Source organism: Nanorana parkeri, unplaced genomic scaffold, assembly GCF_000935625.1.
Source record: "Nanorana parkeri isolate BGI_ZX_2015 unplaced genomic scaffold, ASM93562v1 scaffold134, whole genome shotgun sequence".
NCBI classification, from domain to species: Eukaryota; Metazoa; Chordata; class Amphibia; order Anura; family Dicroglossidae; genus Nanorana; species Nanorana parkeri.
In genome coordinates, this window is record NW_017306402.1 from 1860336 (window position 1) to 1875305 (window position 14970).

The 14970-nt window shown below is 43.1% G+C and overlaps 1 protein-coding gene across 1 annotated transcript in view; it reads left to right on the top strand.

Moving 5' to 3' along the window:
* The first annotated feature begins 4674 nt into the window (after positions 1-4674).
* Positions 4675-14970, top strand: part of LOC108784947 (protein ADP-ribosylarginine hydrolase-like) — a 12645-nt gene continuing 2349 nt past the window's right edge. Inside the window, exons 1-2 of the mRNA XM_018553899.1 lie at positions 4675-5064; positions 11331-11691. Of these exons, the coding sequence (XP_018409401.1) occupies positions 4752-5064; positions 11331-11691 (674 nt within the window). The 5' untranslated portion in view covers positions 4675-4751. The remainder of the gene's footprint in view (positions 5065-11330; positions 11692-14970) is intronic.

Below are 14970 nucleotides of genomic sequence, written 5' to 3' on the forward strand. Positions count from 1 at the left end.
GGGGATGCTGAAGTGGCCACGGATGTCGCTTTTTTTTCAAACCTTGATGTGTCTGCTAGATAAAGTCTTATAATTTGAGGAAGCTGAACCCCCCCCAAGGAAAAAAAATTATCTACGGCCCTGGGTGAAAGACATGAGAGGAAGGGGGGAGGAAATTCAAGATGGGAAGAAACCGAGGTGAATGAATAACAACATGAAGTTAAAGATACTGAGGAATGAAGGTGGGTTGGAGTCAGAGAAACATTACATGTGGTGGGTGATAGAAAAGAATAAGAACATCCTTTTAGGAAATGAGAAAAGACAAGATAGGGGCAAAATATATGGTTAATAAATTGTAAAGGAGATAAGAAAACATTATTTCTTACATATTCATCAAGGAACACAAGATTCAGATTTTCAGAGACAATTAGGTTATAATACTGCCTAGAGGAGGACACTGGCAAAAAAAAGCAATTGACCAGCTAGGTATAATCTCTTCTACTTCTAGTGTTGTAGGGAACTGTTCTTTTATACACTTTATTTGGTTTTGTTTACATTAATGTTTTGCCACTACTGTAAAGTTCTGTTACAAACAGATTCTTCCTTTTGATAGAATATGCTTCCTGTCCCTGCTAAAAGGTTAGGAAACCCCACAGTAATATATAAATGGGCTTTCCAGGAAGTAATATTCAGAGAAATACTGCATGCTGATTCCGTGCTGAGTTCATCCAAACCATAACGGAGATACGTCAGGCAAGTGTTCCTGCTCTGTATATTTTCACTTTGTTATATTCTCATCACTCCTATGTACATCCTGAGATCCCTGTCAGAGGTATCTCTGATTCAGTATCATTGATGTATTTGCATACTGCAAGATAATTGTGATTTCTCAGATGTATGAGAGTTAAGTCCACCTGACCATGTCTTATCAGGTGATTGTTGCAGTGCACACTTGCAGTTTTATTATTTAAAGGAACAGTGCACTTTTTGGTTTTTAATGCCTTAACTAGTGTTACACTATATTGCCAAAAGTATTGGCAGGCTGAGGCTGGGGAATTTTTGTGTTTTGTAGTATTGGAACGCCTGCCTTTACACGCACATGAGTTTTAATGGCATCCCAGTCTTAGACCATAGGGTTCAATATTGAGTTGGCCCACCCTTTGCAGCTGGAACAGCTTCAACTCTTCTGGGAAGGCTGTCCACAAGGTTTAGGAGGGTGTCTATGGGAATGTTTGACCATTCTTCCAGAAGCGCATTTGTGAGGTCAGGTACTGATGTTGGACGAGAAGGCCGGGTTCGCAGTCTCCGCTCTAATTCATCCCAAAGGTGTTCTATCGGGTTGAGGTCAGGACCCTGTGCAGGCCAGTCAAGTTCCTCCACCCCAAACTCACTCATCCATGTCTTTATGGACCTTGCTTTGTGCACTGGTGCACAGTCAGGTTGGAACAGGAAGGGGCCATCCCCAAACTGTTCCCACAAAGTTGGGAGCATGAAATTGTCCAAAATGTCTTGGTATGCTGATGCCCTAAGAGTTCCCTTCACTGGAATTAAGGGGCCAAGCCCAACCCCTGAAAAACAACCCCACACCATAATTCCCTCGCCACCAAACTTTTCACTTGACACAAAGCAGTCACGCAAGTACCGTTCTTCTGGCAACCAACAAACCCAGACACGTCCATCGGATTGCCAGACAGAGAAGCATGATTCATCACTACAGAGAACACGTCTCCACTTCCCTAGAGTCTAGTGGCGGCATGCTTTACACCACTGATGTCTCCGCTAACATTGGTGGCCATCAGATTTCTCCCTAGTGTTTAGAGTGCAATAACGATTGGATTTTACTACCACAGGTACTGCGCCCACGGTACTAAAATTGTATCGTTATTCCCACCCATGCTCTGTAAAGACTATGGACAAATCTGACTGCTAGCAATGTTAGCTGTAACATCACCTTATCAAAAAAGCAATATAGACAAAAAGAGTCCCAGGAAAAAACAAAGGCAAACAATGGTGATTGTGCAAGAACATTCCTCAGATGATTCGCAGCCAATCTGCATGTAAAAGGTGGCCATACACTCTACAACCATCGCAAGACTTTAGTCTTGCGATGGTTGTACAGGGATTAAAAAAACGTACGATCTGCCTATCTTGGACAGGCAGATCGCACTCTCGATCATCGCAAGCCCGCCCCCCTGAGGGGCGTGCTTCCGATGACCGCAATGCTGAACGGGCAGTGTGCGCGTGCGCACACCGGCCCGTTCGGCATTTGTCTTCCGAGCACCGTTCTAACCAGCCGAGAATCGTACGATTCCCGGCTGGTTTTCGAACATGCTGGTTCGACAGAAGACGTGCGACCGTACAGTAGAAACGGTCGCACGTCTCCGTTCACACTGCTCGATTATCGTACGTAAAACCGATCGCATACGATAATCGTGCAGTGTATGGGCACCTTTACTCTCAGGTAAGGATAATCACACAATGCAGGCAGACCTTCACCTCCACCCAGTGAGTGATGACAACTAGTGAGTGCTCACCTGGGGAGGTAGACCCACAGAGCTAGGTCAAATGTGCTTTTTCCCCTTCTTAATGTGGGAGGAAAGCCCATGCACAGAAAAGGCGATAAGGTCTCCTCAGATCACAGGTACCAGCATAAATCCAGGAGGAAAGAGAAAAAGGACAAGGACATAGTGCGTAACGTCCAATAAAATGCAATCTATTCAATAAAAAATGCGTACTCACAATGGTGTAAACAATACAGGCATTGGGTATTTCTGGATGAAACCAGCAAGGCAAATGGCAGCAAAGCGATGAAAAAACCTGTTAGACACAGAGCGTTCAATCTCTTTTTCTGCAGCCCCTTGTATATACAGTATGAACAGGAAGCCTGTATACTGAGTGTTCCTGTTCATTCATAACTTGTGGAGATAGTATGTTTACCATGTCCACAATCATGAATGAACAGGAAGTGATGTAAAGCACTTCCTGTTCATTCATAATTGAGGATACAGTAAACATACTTTGTCCTCAATTATTTACAAACACTCAGCAATCACTGAGCGCTGAGTGCTTGTTCACGTTCTCCATCCTGAGTCTCTGTTACAGGAGGCTGAGTGAGTGCTGCGGGGAGGAGAGCTTGGTCTCCTCTGACAGCTGACTCCTCCCCCGCACTGCCAGCCTGGCCTCCTGTGACAGCTGTCTCCGCCCCCACACCGCCGCTCGCCTAGACTGTCACAGGGGGCTGATCAGTGCGGGAGGAGAGCTCAGCCTTTTGTGACATGCTGGACGCTCACATCGCTCACCTCCCCCGCACCACTTGGCCTGTGACAGTTTCTCTCTCCTCCCCGCTGGAGGAGGAGACACAGAGCAGCGCCCAGAGGGGAGGAGAGAAACCAGGCATGCACCTCAATTTTGGCTGAAAGATGGCACTTTCGGCATTTTGCCAAAAGTGCCATTTTCGGCCAATATGTTTCGGTGCATCCCAAATACTTAGTAGTATGTTATACATTCTTGTGTTTTACACAGCGCAAACAAAAGTTTCTTGTTTTTTCTGCATGAGCCACTAAATTAGGTAATAGTGTAGTAACTGTACTCATCCTTTATTGTGAAAATGAAGGGAAATACAGTTTTACTTCTTGCTGCCCGTTATGAAATAGATATACTTCGTAGTACCAAATTTTGTAACCTCGCAAATGTAGAGGTCACACATTTGTGTTGCACTTTGCTGAGCAATGATTGCCCTTATTATATGCACTAATATTAACATTTCTGCTGGGACAATATAACCATACAGGATATGGACTAAAGCGCTAAAAGGGCCTTTATGTCTAAGCAGTGCACAGCACAGGAAAGCCTCCTTAAGATGTTCACATGTCTCAATCGATAACATATCCTAAACATTAGAAGATTATTCTTCATTTTGTAAGGGGCCGCTCCTAGGCTGTGCTTTTGTTTTTTGCCTAGCATCCTAATCATAAAGGTGGCGTTATAACCCAATGGTCAAAGATTCAAGATTTCTCCTGTGCCCTTCCAATGAATGCAGAAAAAAGCATTTTACGGTGAGCATGAAAATCCATTTTTTTTTTGTGATACACCTATCCTAGAATAGGATAATCCACAAACGAAATATATTTTTTTTAAAGCACTTGATAAAAATGGTACTACGGTAGGCAGGACTTTACATAAGAAAGTTTGTTTCTTATTTATTGTAGTATTGGCTGAAAAAACTCAACCAAACATCAGTCATCCAAGAATATCTACTGAGGAATATTGATACCTAGGAGTACGATTGTCACCCCTGGGCTCTGATAATCTAAAGTGTTAATCCCTAGCCCATAGACAGAATGCAGCCCTACCATAGTTGATGTGCAGCCCATAGGCTGGCATTGGCATGTGTCCTGCATTGGTCTACAATATTTTTGTCAGCCCACTGTTTGCGCCATATACAGTACGTCACCTGCCTTTGTTCTCCCTTTTGGACTTGGCCACCCAATTCTTAAAGTTGCCCCCCCCCCTTTTCCCAATATAATATCTATGATTGCCTTCAAAACTAAAACACATGAATGCGTTAAAAACTAAAACACTGACAAGTACAGCTCATGGTAAGGACAATCGATTTGTTCTCCATTGTTCCAGTTTATGATATATAAGAATTTTCTGATTTGCAGACTTACAGGTATCTCTCTGATATCATTTTTCTTAACATCTCATAATATCTTTCTATTTCCCAGCTTGTATTTGCAGGTCTGATCCAGGAGACTTTCTAAAGAAGTAAAATGTGCTCCGGACTTGTAGAGAACTATGTGGCTGCCATGGTCCTCAGTGGAGCTGGTGATGCTCTGGGTTACAGGAACAGCAAATGGGAATTCTGTAGGAGCGGTACTGCAATTCATAGAGGACTGGCCAAACTGGGAGGCTTGGAGAACATTGATGTGAAAAGCTGGATAGTGAGTGATGACACTGTGATGCACATCGCCACAGCAGAGGCATTGGTGGCAGCAGGCAAAGACGCAACGCCTACCACGCTCTACCCGCTAATAGCAAAGAAGTATAAGAGGTGCATGAATGACATGCAGCGCAGAGCTCCAGGTAATAACTAACATCGATCTCATTAACCTAAATTATATGTAAACCACAATAGTGGACTATGCCTGTGTATCAACAAGGCTGCTTGTATTCTGCATTGGAACACTGTTGGAGAGGGTGACAATGCAGGAGAATAGTTGGGAGACAGGGGCAGAGTGTTGTCACCGTATAAAAAGAAGTGCATGAACAAGGATATTCACCTATACTTTAAAGCTGAACTCCAGGTACAACAGTTTAAATTGAAATACATCCCTCTATAGCTAATCCAGCATCCAGCTAATCCAGCATCAAACAGCTCCTGCATGTTGCCTTCTGTGCAGGAACATCCTGTGATAAAGGCCAGTCACTGCTGCTCTCTCTCCTTGTACAGGGTGACTGGTCTTGTCTCCGACTCTCCTGTAGTTTTCTGCAGGCAGCCTGCAGTGGGTGGGGCCTGCTGGGTCTTTCCGACAGGTATACCCTCTGCATAGGTTATGTACATTACAGTGATGATGCCACTGCTACTTTTTCTAGGTTATATCTGGGTTTGTAAAGCATTTAGTGCACATCAAGTGGATTTATATTATTTGTGGCTATTGAGGAATAATTTAAAAGAACGTTTTTGTGCCTGGAGTTCAGGTTTAATTTCAAGCAGAATGTTAGGGTTTATCCAACCTGCCTAGGTCTAGTAATCGCTTTTGATTTTCACTTGAGGAGCCTGATCCCCTAACTCTTTTCTTGCTCTTGGCTTTGTAAGGGGGCGATTTACTAACCTAAACACACGCACGCACACAGCAAAACGTATTTATCAACCAAAAAGTCTCTAAAAGCATATTTCCACTAATGCCATATATGGAAAAATCATGCACATGATGCATATATAATGCTGCTTCACAGTTTAGACAAAAATGGTTAGCTCATGCATTTACATTCCTGCATTCATCAACGCAAGCAACACAATGTAGAGCTAATTTACACAACATCACCTTGCAATTCAGGGCAGGGCTTTGCACAACACACCTGCTGGGTGTGTACACACTACAAAGGTGTTTAGATTCCACCCATAGATCATGCTGGGAGGGAACACACTACAGGAGGTGTATACATGTTCGTGGTGTGTTTATAAGGTTAGTAAATCAACCCCTAAGTCTCACTATTATGGAAGCTTCATCTGTGTATATGCTCCGGTGTCAACAGGCATTTGTTTCCTTCAGAACTGCTTCTCTCCTCATGCAATAGGAATGCAAATGCTGCCGAAGAAGGTCAAGTGCACCGGCAATGTATTCTAAATGATCTCAGAAGAATCTCAAATTGATGACAAAAGTGCGCTGCACTTGCTCATAGATGAATAATGATACATCGCGCTATTAATCCAATCTAAAAATGCAAATAATAATCCTAAATTAATTGTGCTAATAATAAATATGTTTTTAAAAATCGCACTAGAACATAAAAAACAGTGTAACCAAAATAAAAAAACAAAACTAATAGTCCATAATAATATAAAAATTCTCATAAATGTCCATATAGAAAGTGACAAAATCATTCACAGTGCTCGTGTAAAAAATGAAAAAATCCACTCAAACTAATACTAAGACATAAGAGTTCAGTAATTCCTAAAAATTCCAACTAGGGACTAGGTTCAGGCACGTACTGAGGTTACTCCTGCAGGAAGTGCTGGGGGAGGTCATCAGTTCCGGTCGACTGTTTGTTTGCTACATGCTTATACACTATGGCCATCTTTGATGGTCCTGTGTGGCATCTTGGAGGAATAGCCTTTCCATCTATCTGAGGATCGCTCATCATCTCCTTGTTTGCGCTGCCTGCCATTCTGATTCAAATGAATCATTGAGAGATCTGGATTTATTTGCCTAATATCTTGGAGGAATTGCTTTTGGACCAGATGATTTTATAAAGATCACTTATTATCCTCTTACAGGTGAAACTCGAATAATTAGAATATGGTGCAAAGTTCATTTATTTCACTAATGCCACTTAAAATGTGAAACCAATATATGAGATAGACTCATTACATGCAAAGCAAGATAGTTCAAGCCGTGATTTGTCATAATTGTGATGATTATGACTTACAGCTCATGAAAACCCCAAGAACCCCAAATCCACAACCTCAAAAAAGTAGAATATTACATGCAATCAATAAAACAAGGATTGTACATAGAACAATATCGGATCTCTAAAAAGTACACGCATGCATATGTACTCAGTACTTGGTTTGGGCCCCTTTTGCAGCACTTACTGCAATTACTTTTGCACGATATTCTAATTATTCGAGTTTCACCTGTATATATACTGCTCACGGGTTGTTGTTTTTGTTTTTTAGGAATTATTGAGCTCTTATGTCTTATTAGTTTGAGTGGATTTTTTTTATTTTTTACACGAGCACTGTCACTTTCTATATGGACATTTATGAGAGTTTTTATATTATTATGGACTATTAGTTTTGTTTTTTACACTACTTGGTTACACTATTTTTTATCTTCTAGTGCGATTTTTTAAAATATTTATTATTAGCACAATTCATTTGCATTTTTAGATTGGATTAATAGCGCGGTGTATCATTATTCACCTATTATCACTTTATTAGCACTGCAGTTTGCCCACTTTAGGAATTTATTTATTGTTAGTTCTACTACTAGTGCGGTGCACCACCTTTATCCACTTGCTCATAGATGTTGAGACACATTCCACTTTTCTTAACCACTTGCTGACCAGGATATTAAACCCCCTTCCTGTCCAGGCCATTTTTCAGTATTCAGCGCTGAGGTACTTTGACTGACATTTATTCCGTCATGCCATGCTGTACTTAAATTAATTTTATACCATTTTTTGGGGACAGATAGAGCTTTCTTTTGGTGGTATTCAATCACCACTGGGGTTTTTATTTTTTACTATGTAATAAAAAAATGACTGAAAATATTTTTTTTTAAAAACAGTTTTCCCTACGTTATGTTATAAAACATTTATTAGTACCTAATTTTTTGGTAAAATATAAGAGACGGGGTCACGTCGGGTTAATAGACCCCAAACATGGCAAGCATTAAAATTGCGTGTGCCCACAAAATCGCAAACAAACGACCATGCCTAAAATTGGACATAGGTGTCGCTTTAAAAGCTTGTACCGCTCATCAGTTTAGTGTTATCAGGAATTAATGGGCCTAGAATTATTGCTCTGACTCCGACGTTCACCGTGATATGTAACGTGTGGCGTAATCGTTGTTTTTGCACGTAGGTGCACCCAACGTGTATTTACGCATATAAGTGCGTGCGCGCAAGGGCAGGGAACGTAAAACATTTTTTTGTGTTTTTTTTTTTATTTTTTTTAATATGCAACTTTTCTTTTTCTTTTTTTTTTTTCTTTTACACTTAACTTGATTGCTATCATATAGGGGGCTAAAAAGCCCGCAATGTGATAGCTAGTGTAGCCCTGTTTTGGGGGGGGTTAAATGAAACTGCCCTAAGAAAAAAATGACAGGTCCTCTTTATGGAGACAACAGGCCATACTGTAGAATATCTATGTCCTGGAGGCAAGCACGGGAGGTGACAAGGGGGCTATCTATGTCCTGGAGGCAAGTTTGGGAGGTGACAAGGGCTATCTATGTCCTGGAGGCAAGCATGGGAGGTGACAAGGGGGCTATAGAGCAGGAGGTCTTGGAAGGAGCAAAGTGGATGGTTTGGGTTTTATTTTTAGATAAGGTTGATGATGTAGCCGGAGGAAAAGTTGTAGATGGCTTTTTATGTTATTGTGAATATTTGACATGATTTTATACATTGGACTGATGGAAACCCGTGGAGGGATTGGCAGAGAGGAGTTGGCGCCCACTGAACGGTTGATGAGGTGGATGAGTCTCGAAGCAGCATTCATGGTAACTGAAGTGGGGATAGCCTGTGTAGAGGTAGGCCAATGAGAAGGTAATTGCAAAAGTCAAGGAGAGAGGTGATGAGAGAGTGTGTGGGCTTTCTGAAATGTGTCTGCAAAATTAGAAATACACGTCATACCCGAAAGAGAAGAGTTTAGAGCTCTGTCACCATTTTCGCACTGTGGATGCTAGCGGTGTTTCCATTGTTACTGCCTGTGGCCAGGGCAGCTTCACCCAGCTGAAGGAAACAGTGTATTGTCTGCTGCTTAGGACTTTTTCACCTTCTGTTTGTGAATGCAACTATTACACACTTTTTTATGAATAATTTTGACATTGATATGAATCTCCAGGGATGGGCAAACTCCAGCCCTCCAGCTGCAGTAAAACTACAAGTCCCATCATGCATCTACCTCTAGGAGTCATGGCTTTGCCTGTGTGAGACTTGCAATGCTTGGTGGGATTTGTAGTTGCACCACAGCTCGAGGTACAGAATTTGCCCACCCCTGTAGTACACTATGGCAGGTTTTGCGCCAATCTTCTTGGGTTTTTTTGGTATACGGAACAACCTATCAATTTAATTTGTATCCAGTCATGTAGACCCTTGTACTATACCGTTGATGGTTGGAGACTGTACAATCAGATTGTATTATGTTATGTTGGCCAATTTAACACTGGAATTATACCTTTAAGTCCCTTTTTAACCAATATTTTATTTTGATTATAAGATATTTTAATATTTGTGCCATTCAATGTGAACATAGTAGATTTTGCAATCAGATTATAACATGTGTGGACAGTTTGAGGCACATATGGAATTTAAGGGTATCTGTGTTAAGTACACTGAAGGGAATTTATCAAAACTGGAGCACACAAAATCTGGAGCAGCTGTGCATGGCAACCAATCAGCTTCTCTCTTTCATTTTCAAATCTCAACTGAACAAACTAAAGAGAGAAGCTGATTGGTTGCCATGCACATCTGCTCCAGATTTTGTCTGCTCCAGAGTGATCAATTCCCCCCACTATGTCTAATAGAGTGGTATGAAGCACTGTGTGTAATACAAAAGCATGAGGCACTGTGTGTGACACAGAGAAAATTACTATATAATAGGAAAGTATGGGCCACCAAGTGTATTATAGAGGTCATTAAACATGCCCGAAGCAGCCTAGAGCTGCTGATTGGTAAGTTTTATACAGCTTAGTTTATTGGACAGCGGGGGATGGTAAAGGGCCATGTTGTCAAGCTTTGTAAGTTGTAAAGGAATGTATTCTTGTACATAAATGATACATATTTAACCTACAGTGCATAAAAAACAAGTTTGATGGCGCACTTGAGAAGTCTTTTATAGAAGAACTCCAAGCAAAACTTTTATTAACACTTGCAGTGGGGCTACCCCCGCACTGTGACGGGTGAACAGCTCATTTTTGTCTAGGTGATAAAAAGAAAAAAGTTATACCTTGGAGCCAGTGTTCTGTCGAGTAGGCCAACTCGCCGAGATCTCCAGCTCGTGACGGCAAATCCGTTGTAGATTTCGATGAGATGGTGCTACACCAGCTGCCACAGTTTTTGCAATCTTTGTTGACTTATCCACTTTCCGTAGGTGCGCAAAACTGTCATCGAGTTCTCCAACTCCCGTCAGTGCTTGTGGCATCAGATGCTCGCGCCCTGGCACAGATTGTACAGCTTGATACTTCTCTTGGGTGGCTGCGCAGGCGCACTAATGGGAGTTGGAGGTTTCGATGAGTTGGAGAATTCGATAGAACACCGGCTTGTTCTTAGAACGGTCTTTTCATCCTCTCTCCCCCTCCTCAGCACTTGTCTAAGGTTCCGTAAATCATCATGTTCTATACAAGGTGTACAGACATGAGGACACTGAGGAACATTCCAATGCTGCAGCCTAGGAGAAGACAGGCTTCAGAGACCGGAAAAGCAGTTTGAGCGAGTAACTTTTTTTTTTTTTAGCACGTAGACAAAAATGAGCAGTCAACCCTTGCAGTGCAAGGCTATCCCCAATGCAGAGGTTAATACAAGTTTTGCCGAAGTTCTTCTTTAAATTGAGGCCCGCACCTGGAAATCAGACATAGCTGGGAAGCATGCTTTTAAAAATAGGCCCAAACTGTGATTTGTTTAAACCAGGTGCACTTATTTCCTAAATGAGGCCACCCTTCCCTTCCCAGGTACATACAGATCTATACTGTGCTGGCACACATGCACCGTGGCCTCCCATAGGGCCATCTCCTAAATGTCTCCTGCTTCAGGAGGTGCTTCTTACAAAATCTTACAAATATAAGTATTCTTTATTTAAAAGTGCAATTGGAATCGACTTCCAGAAATTGTGTAGACCTGGTTTAAATAATACAGAGAATGAATAATGCTTCACTAATTATTGATAATTACTATCTGTCTCTACCTAGGTGTGACCTGCAGGATGAGTACTGAAATGTTACAGCCCGAGCAGCCAGATGGATGGAAGCTTCCATTTGATGAACATGGAGGTGGATGTGGTGCAGCCATGCGTGCAATGTGCATTGGGCTGAGATTTCCTCACCCAGAACAAGTTGATGACTTGATCCGTATCAGCATAGAGAGTGGCAGGATGACCCATCACCACCCTACCGGATATCTTGGTTCACTGGCAGCCGCGCTGTTCACCTCCTATGCTGTAAACCGCAAGCCTCCGCATGAGTGGGGCAAAGCATTGCTAGATGTCCTGCCTATAGCAAAGGACTATATCATTGATGCCGGTCAGGAAGTCACACCAAATCTGGACTCGTGGTAGGCAAATCTGAATTACTAATACAATATAATCTGTGCTTAACCCTATCCACCCACCATAAATTCTGTAGCAGCAGTGATATAAAAAAGTGCAATATTAATACTTATTTATACTCAAAAAGTGTATATAATGCTATATCATTACGGTAATGAGTAACTGAATAATAACAAACATTTTTTTTTTAAACGTGAATAATACTTTGGAAATTACTATCCAAATAAATAAAAAATAAAAAACACTTTGTGTGCCAATTGATCAGATTAAATTTGTGACAAAAAACAGTGCTCTATAAAAAACCGCACACACATATACTATATTGCCAAAAGTATTGGGACGCCTGCCTTTACACGCCCATGAACTTTAATGCCATCCCAGTCTTAAGGTGCCCACACACCTTGCGATAATCGTACGATATTCTCGGGAAATCCCGCGATCGTACGATTATCGCAAGGTGTGGGGAAGGCGTGCGACCTCTACTACTGTAAGGTCGCACAACTTTTATCTTAGGAACATGTTCGAAAACCCACCGAGAATCGCACGATTGTCGGCGGGTATGTGGCATGTTCGTAAGATAAATGCCGCACGGGCCGGTGTGCGCAAGCGCACACTGCCCGTTCAGCATTGCGGTCATCGGAAGCCCGCCCCTCAGCGGGTCAGGCATGCGATTATCGCAAGTACAATCTGCCTGTCCAAGATGGGCAGATCGTACTTTTTTTTAATTACCTTACAACCATCGCAAGACAAAAGTCTTGCGATGGTTGTAAGGTCTGTGGCCAGCATTAGTCCGTAGGGTTCAATATTGAGTTGGTTCACCCTTTGCAGCTTCAACTCTTCTAGGAAGGCATCCACAAGGTTTAGGAGTGTGTCTATGGGAATGTTTGACCATTCTTCCAGAAGCGCATTTGTGAGGTCAGGTACTGATGTTGGAGGAGAAGGCCGGGCTCGTAGTCTCCACTCTAATTCATCCCAAAGGTGTTCTATCGGGTTAAGGTCAGGACTTTGTGCCGGCCAGTCAAGTTCCTCCACCCCAAACTCACTCATCCATGTCTTTATGGACCTTGCTTTGTGCACTGGTGCGCAGCCACGTTGGAACAGGAAGGGGCCATCCCCAAACTGTTCCCACAAAGTTGGGAGCATGAAATTGTCCAAAATGTCTTGGTATGCTGATGTGAGTTCCCTTCACTAGATCTAAGGGGCCAAGCCCAACCCCTGAAAAACAACCCCACACCATAATCCCCCCTCCACCAAACTTTACACCTGGCACAATGCAGTCAGGTAAATACCGTTCTCCTGACAACCGCCAAACCCAGACATGTCCATCGGATTGATAGACAGAGAAGCGTGAATCGTCACTCCGGAAAACACGTCTCACTTCTCTAGAGTCCAGTGGTGGCATGCTTTACACCACGGCATCCGATGCTTTGCATTGCACTTGGTGATGTAAAGCTTGGATGCAGCTGCTTGGCCATGGAAACCCATTCCATGAAGCTCTCTACGCACTGTTGTTGTGCCAGTGTGAAGGCCACACGAAGTTTGGAGGTCTGTAGCTATTGACTCTGCAGACAGTTGGTGACTTCTGCGCACTGTGCGCTTCAGCATGCGCTGACCCTGTTCTGTCATTTAACATCGACTACCACTTTGTGACTGAGTTGCTGTTGTTCCCAGTTGCTTCCACTTTGTTACAATCCCACTAACAGGTGACCGTGGAATATTTAGTAGTAAGGAAATTTTGCGCAACACCTGAATCCAATGATTTGGAGGGGTGTCCCAATACTTTTGGCAATATAGTGTGTATATCAGTGTTTGTAAATTATATCAGTGCTCCTTTGATGTGATCACATATCCACCCATGCAGCTATCTTCAAAACACCGCACTCACCAGAGATTACTGGCCATCTACTTAAAAATGGACCATATGCGCTTTTTCTAAAAAGTCAGCCCACTTTATCAAACGTCTCTTTTCTTCCTTTCCCAGTGTTTTGTAGCTGCTCATTCGTTCCAAATGAAATCCTTCAATACACTCACATATACCCTCCGATCTCCACATGTCTAGATCCAGCTTCCTGCACACTTAATCCACCTCTCATCTGACTTAGGCTGGGCACACACCTTACAACCATCGCAAGACTTTTGTCTTGCGATGGTTGTAAGGTACTTAAAAAAACGTACGATCTGCCTATCTTGCATAGGCAGATCGTACTTGCGATGATCGCAAGCCACGCTCCCTGAGGGGCGGGCTTCCGATGACCGCAATGTCGAACGGGCAGTGTGGGCTTGCACACACCGGCCCGTACGGCTGTTATCGTAAGGACATGCCACAAACCCGCCGAACATCGTACGATACACGGCGGGTTTTCGAACATGTCCGTAAGTTTAAAGTCGTGCGACCTTATAGTACTATGTGTCCCCAGTTATTTACAAACACTGGAGTGATCAGACGATTGCTCCAGTGTTTGTCCTTCTCACAGGGAGCATCGGTAAATATCACTGATATTTACCGATCCCCCGCTCTGCCACGCACAGAGCCGCTGTCATCCTGAAACTGACAGGATGACATAGGCTCCGATCTCCTCCCCGCTCGGCCATCCTGACAGCTGCGGGCGCGCCTTCTCTCCCCCTCACCGCTCCACCATCCTGACAGCAGGCAGTGCTCCCTCCTGCGCCCCCCTCAAGTGGCGGGGGGGGGCGGACGAGGGAGTGCTGTCATATCGGATGGCCAGCGATGAGGGGGAGAGAAGCCGCCCCCAGGATGAGCTGTGTCGGCCGCATGGCGCCCTTGTTGCCATGGTGCCCTGTGTGGGCGCACAGCTCGCACACCCCAAAGGCCTGGTGCTCCACCACTGTCCTAAAATCATTAGTTTGTATTGTTTTAGAAAAACTTTCACATGACACTAAAAAAAGGTATTGGCAATTGGTATCGGCGAGTACTTGAGGAAAAGTATCGGTAATCGCACTCGGTCTGGAAAAAATGGTATCTGTGCATCCCTACTGCTCACCATAGGTACAGTACAGTGAAGGAGCGCTGTCACCTAGTGCATAAAGTATGCTAGTGGCAGGAGAAAATATATCAAATAAAGCCTTAAAGGAAACTAATGCAGCCACCACGTCTTAGGGATGTTAGGCTGCAATATATGACATTTTTGGAGTTTAGATACTTCTTTTTTTTACACTTTAAAATGGCAATTTCAGTCGTTCATAAAGGGACACAGGATCAATAGATTTAGTAACATATGGATATACAGTATATATACTGTGATCTCCTCAGTGGCTCACACTTT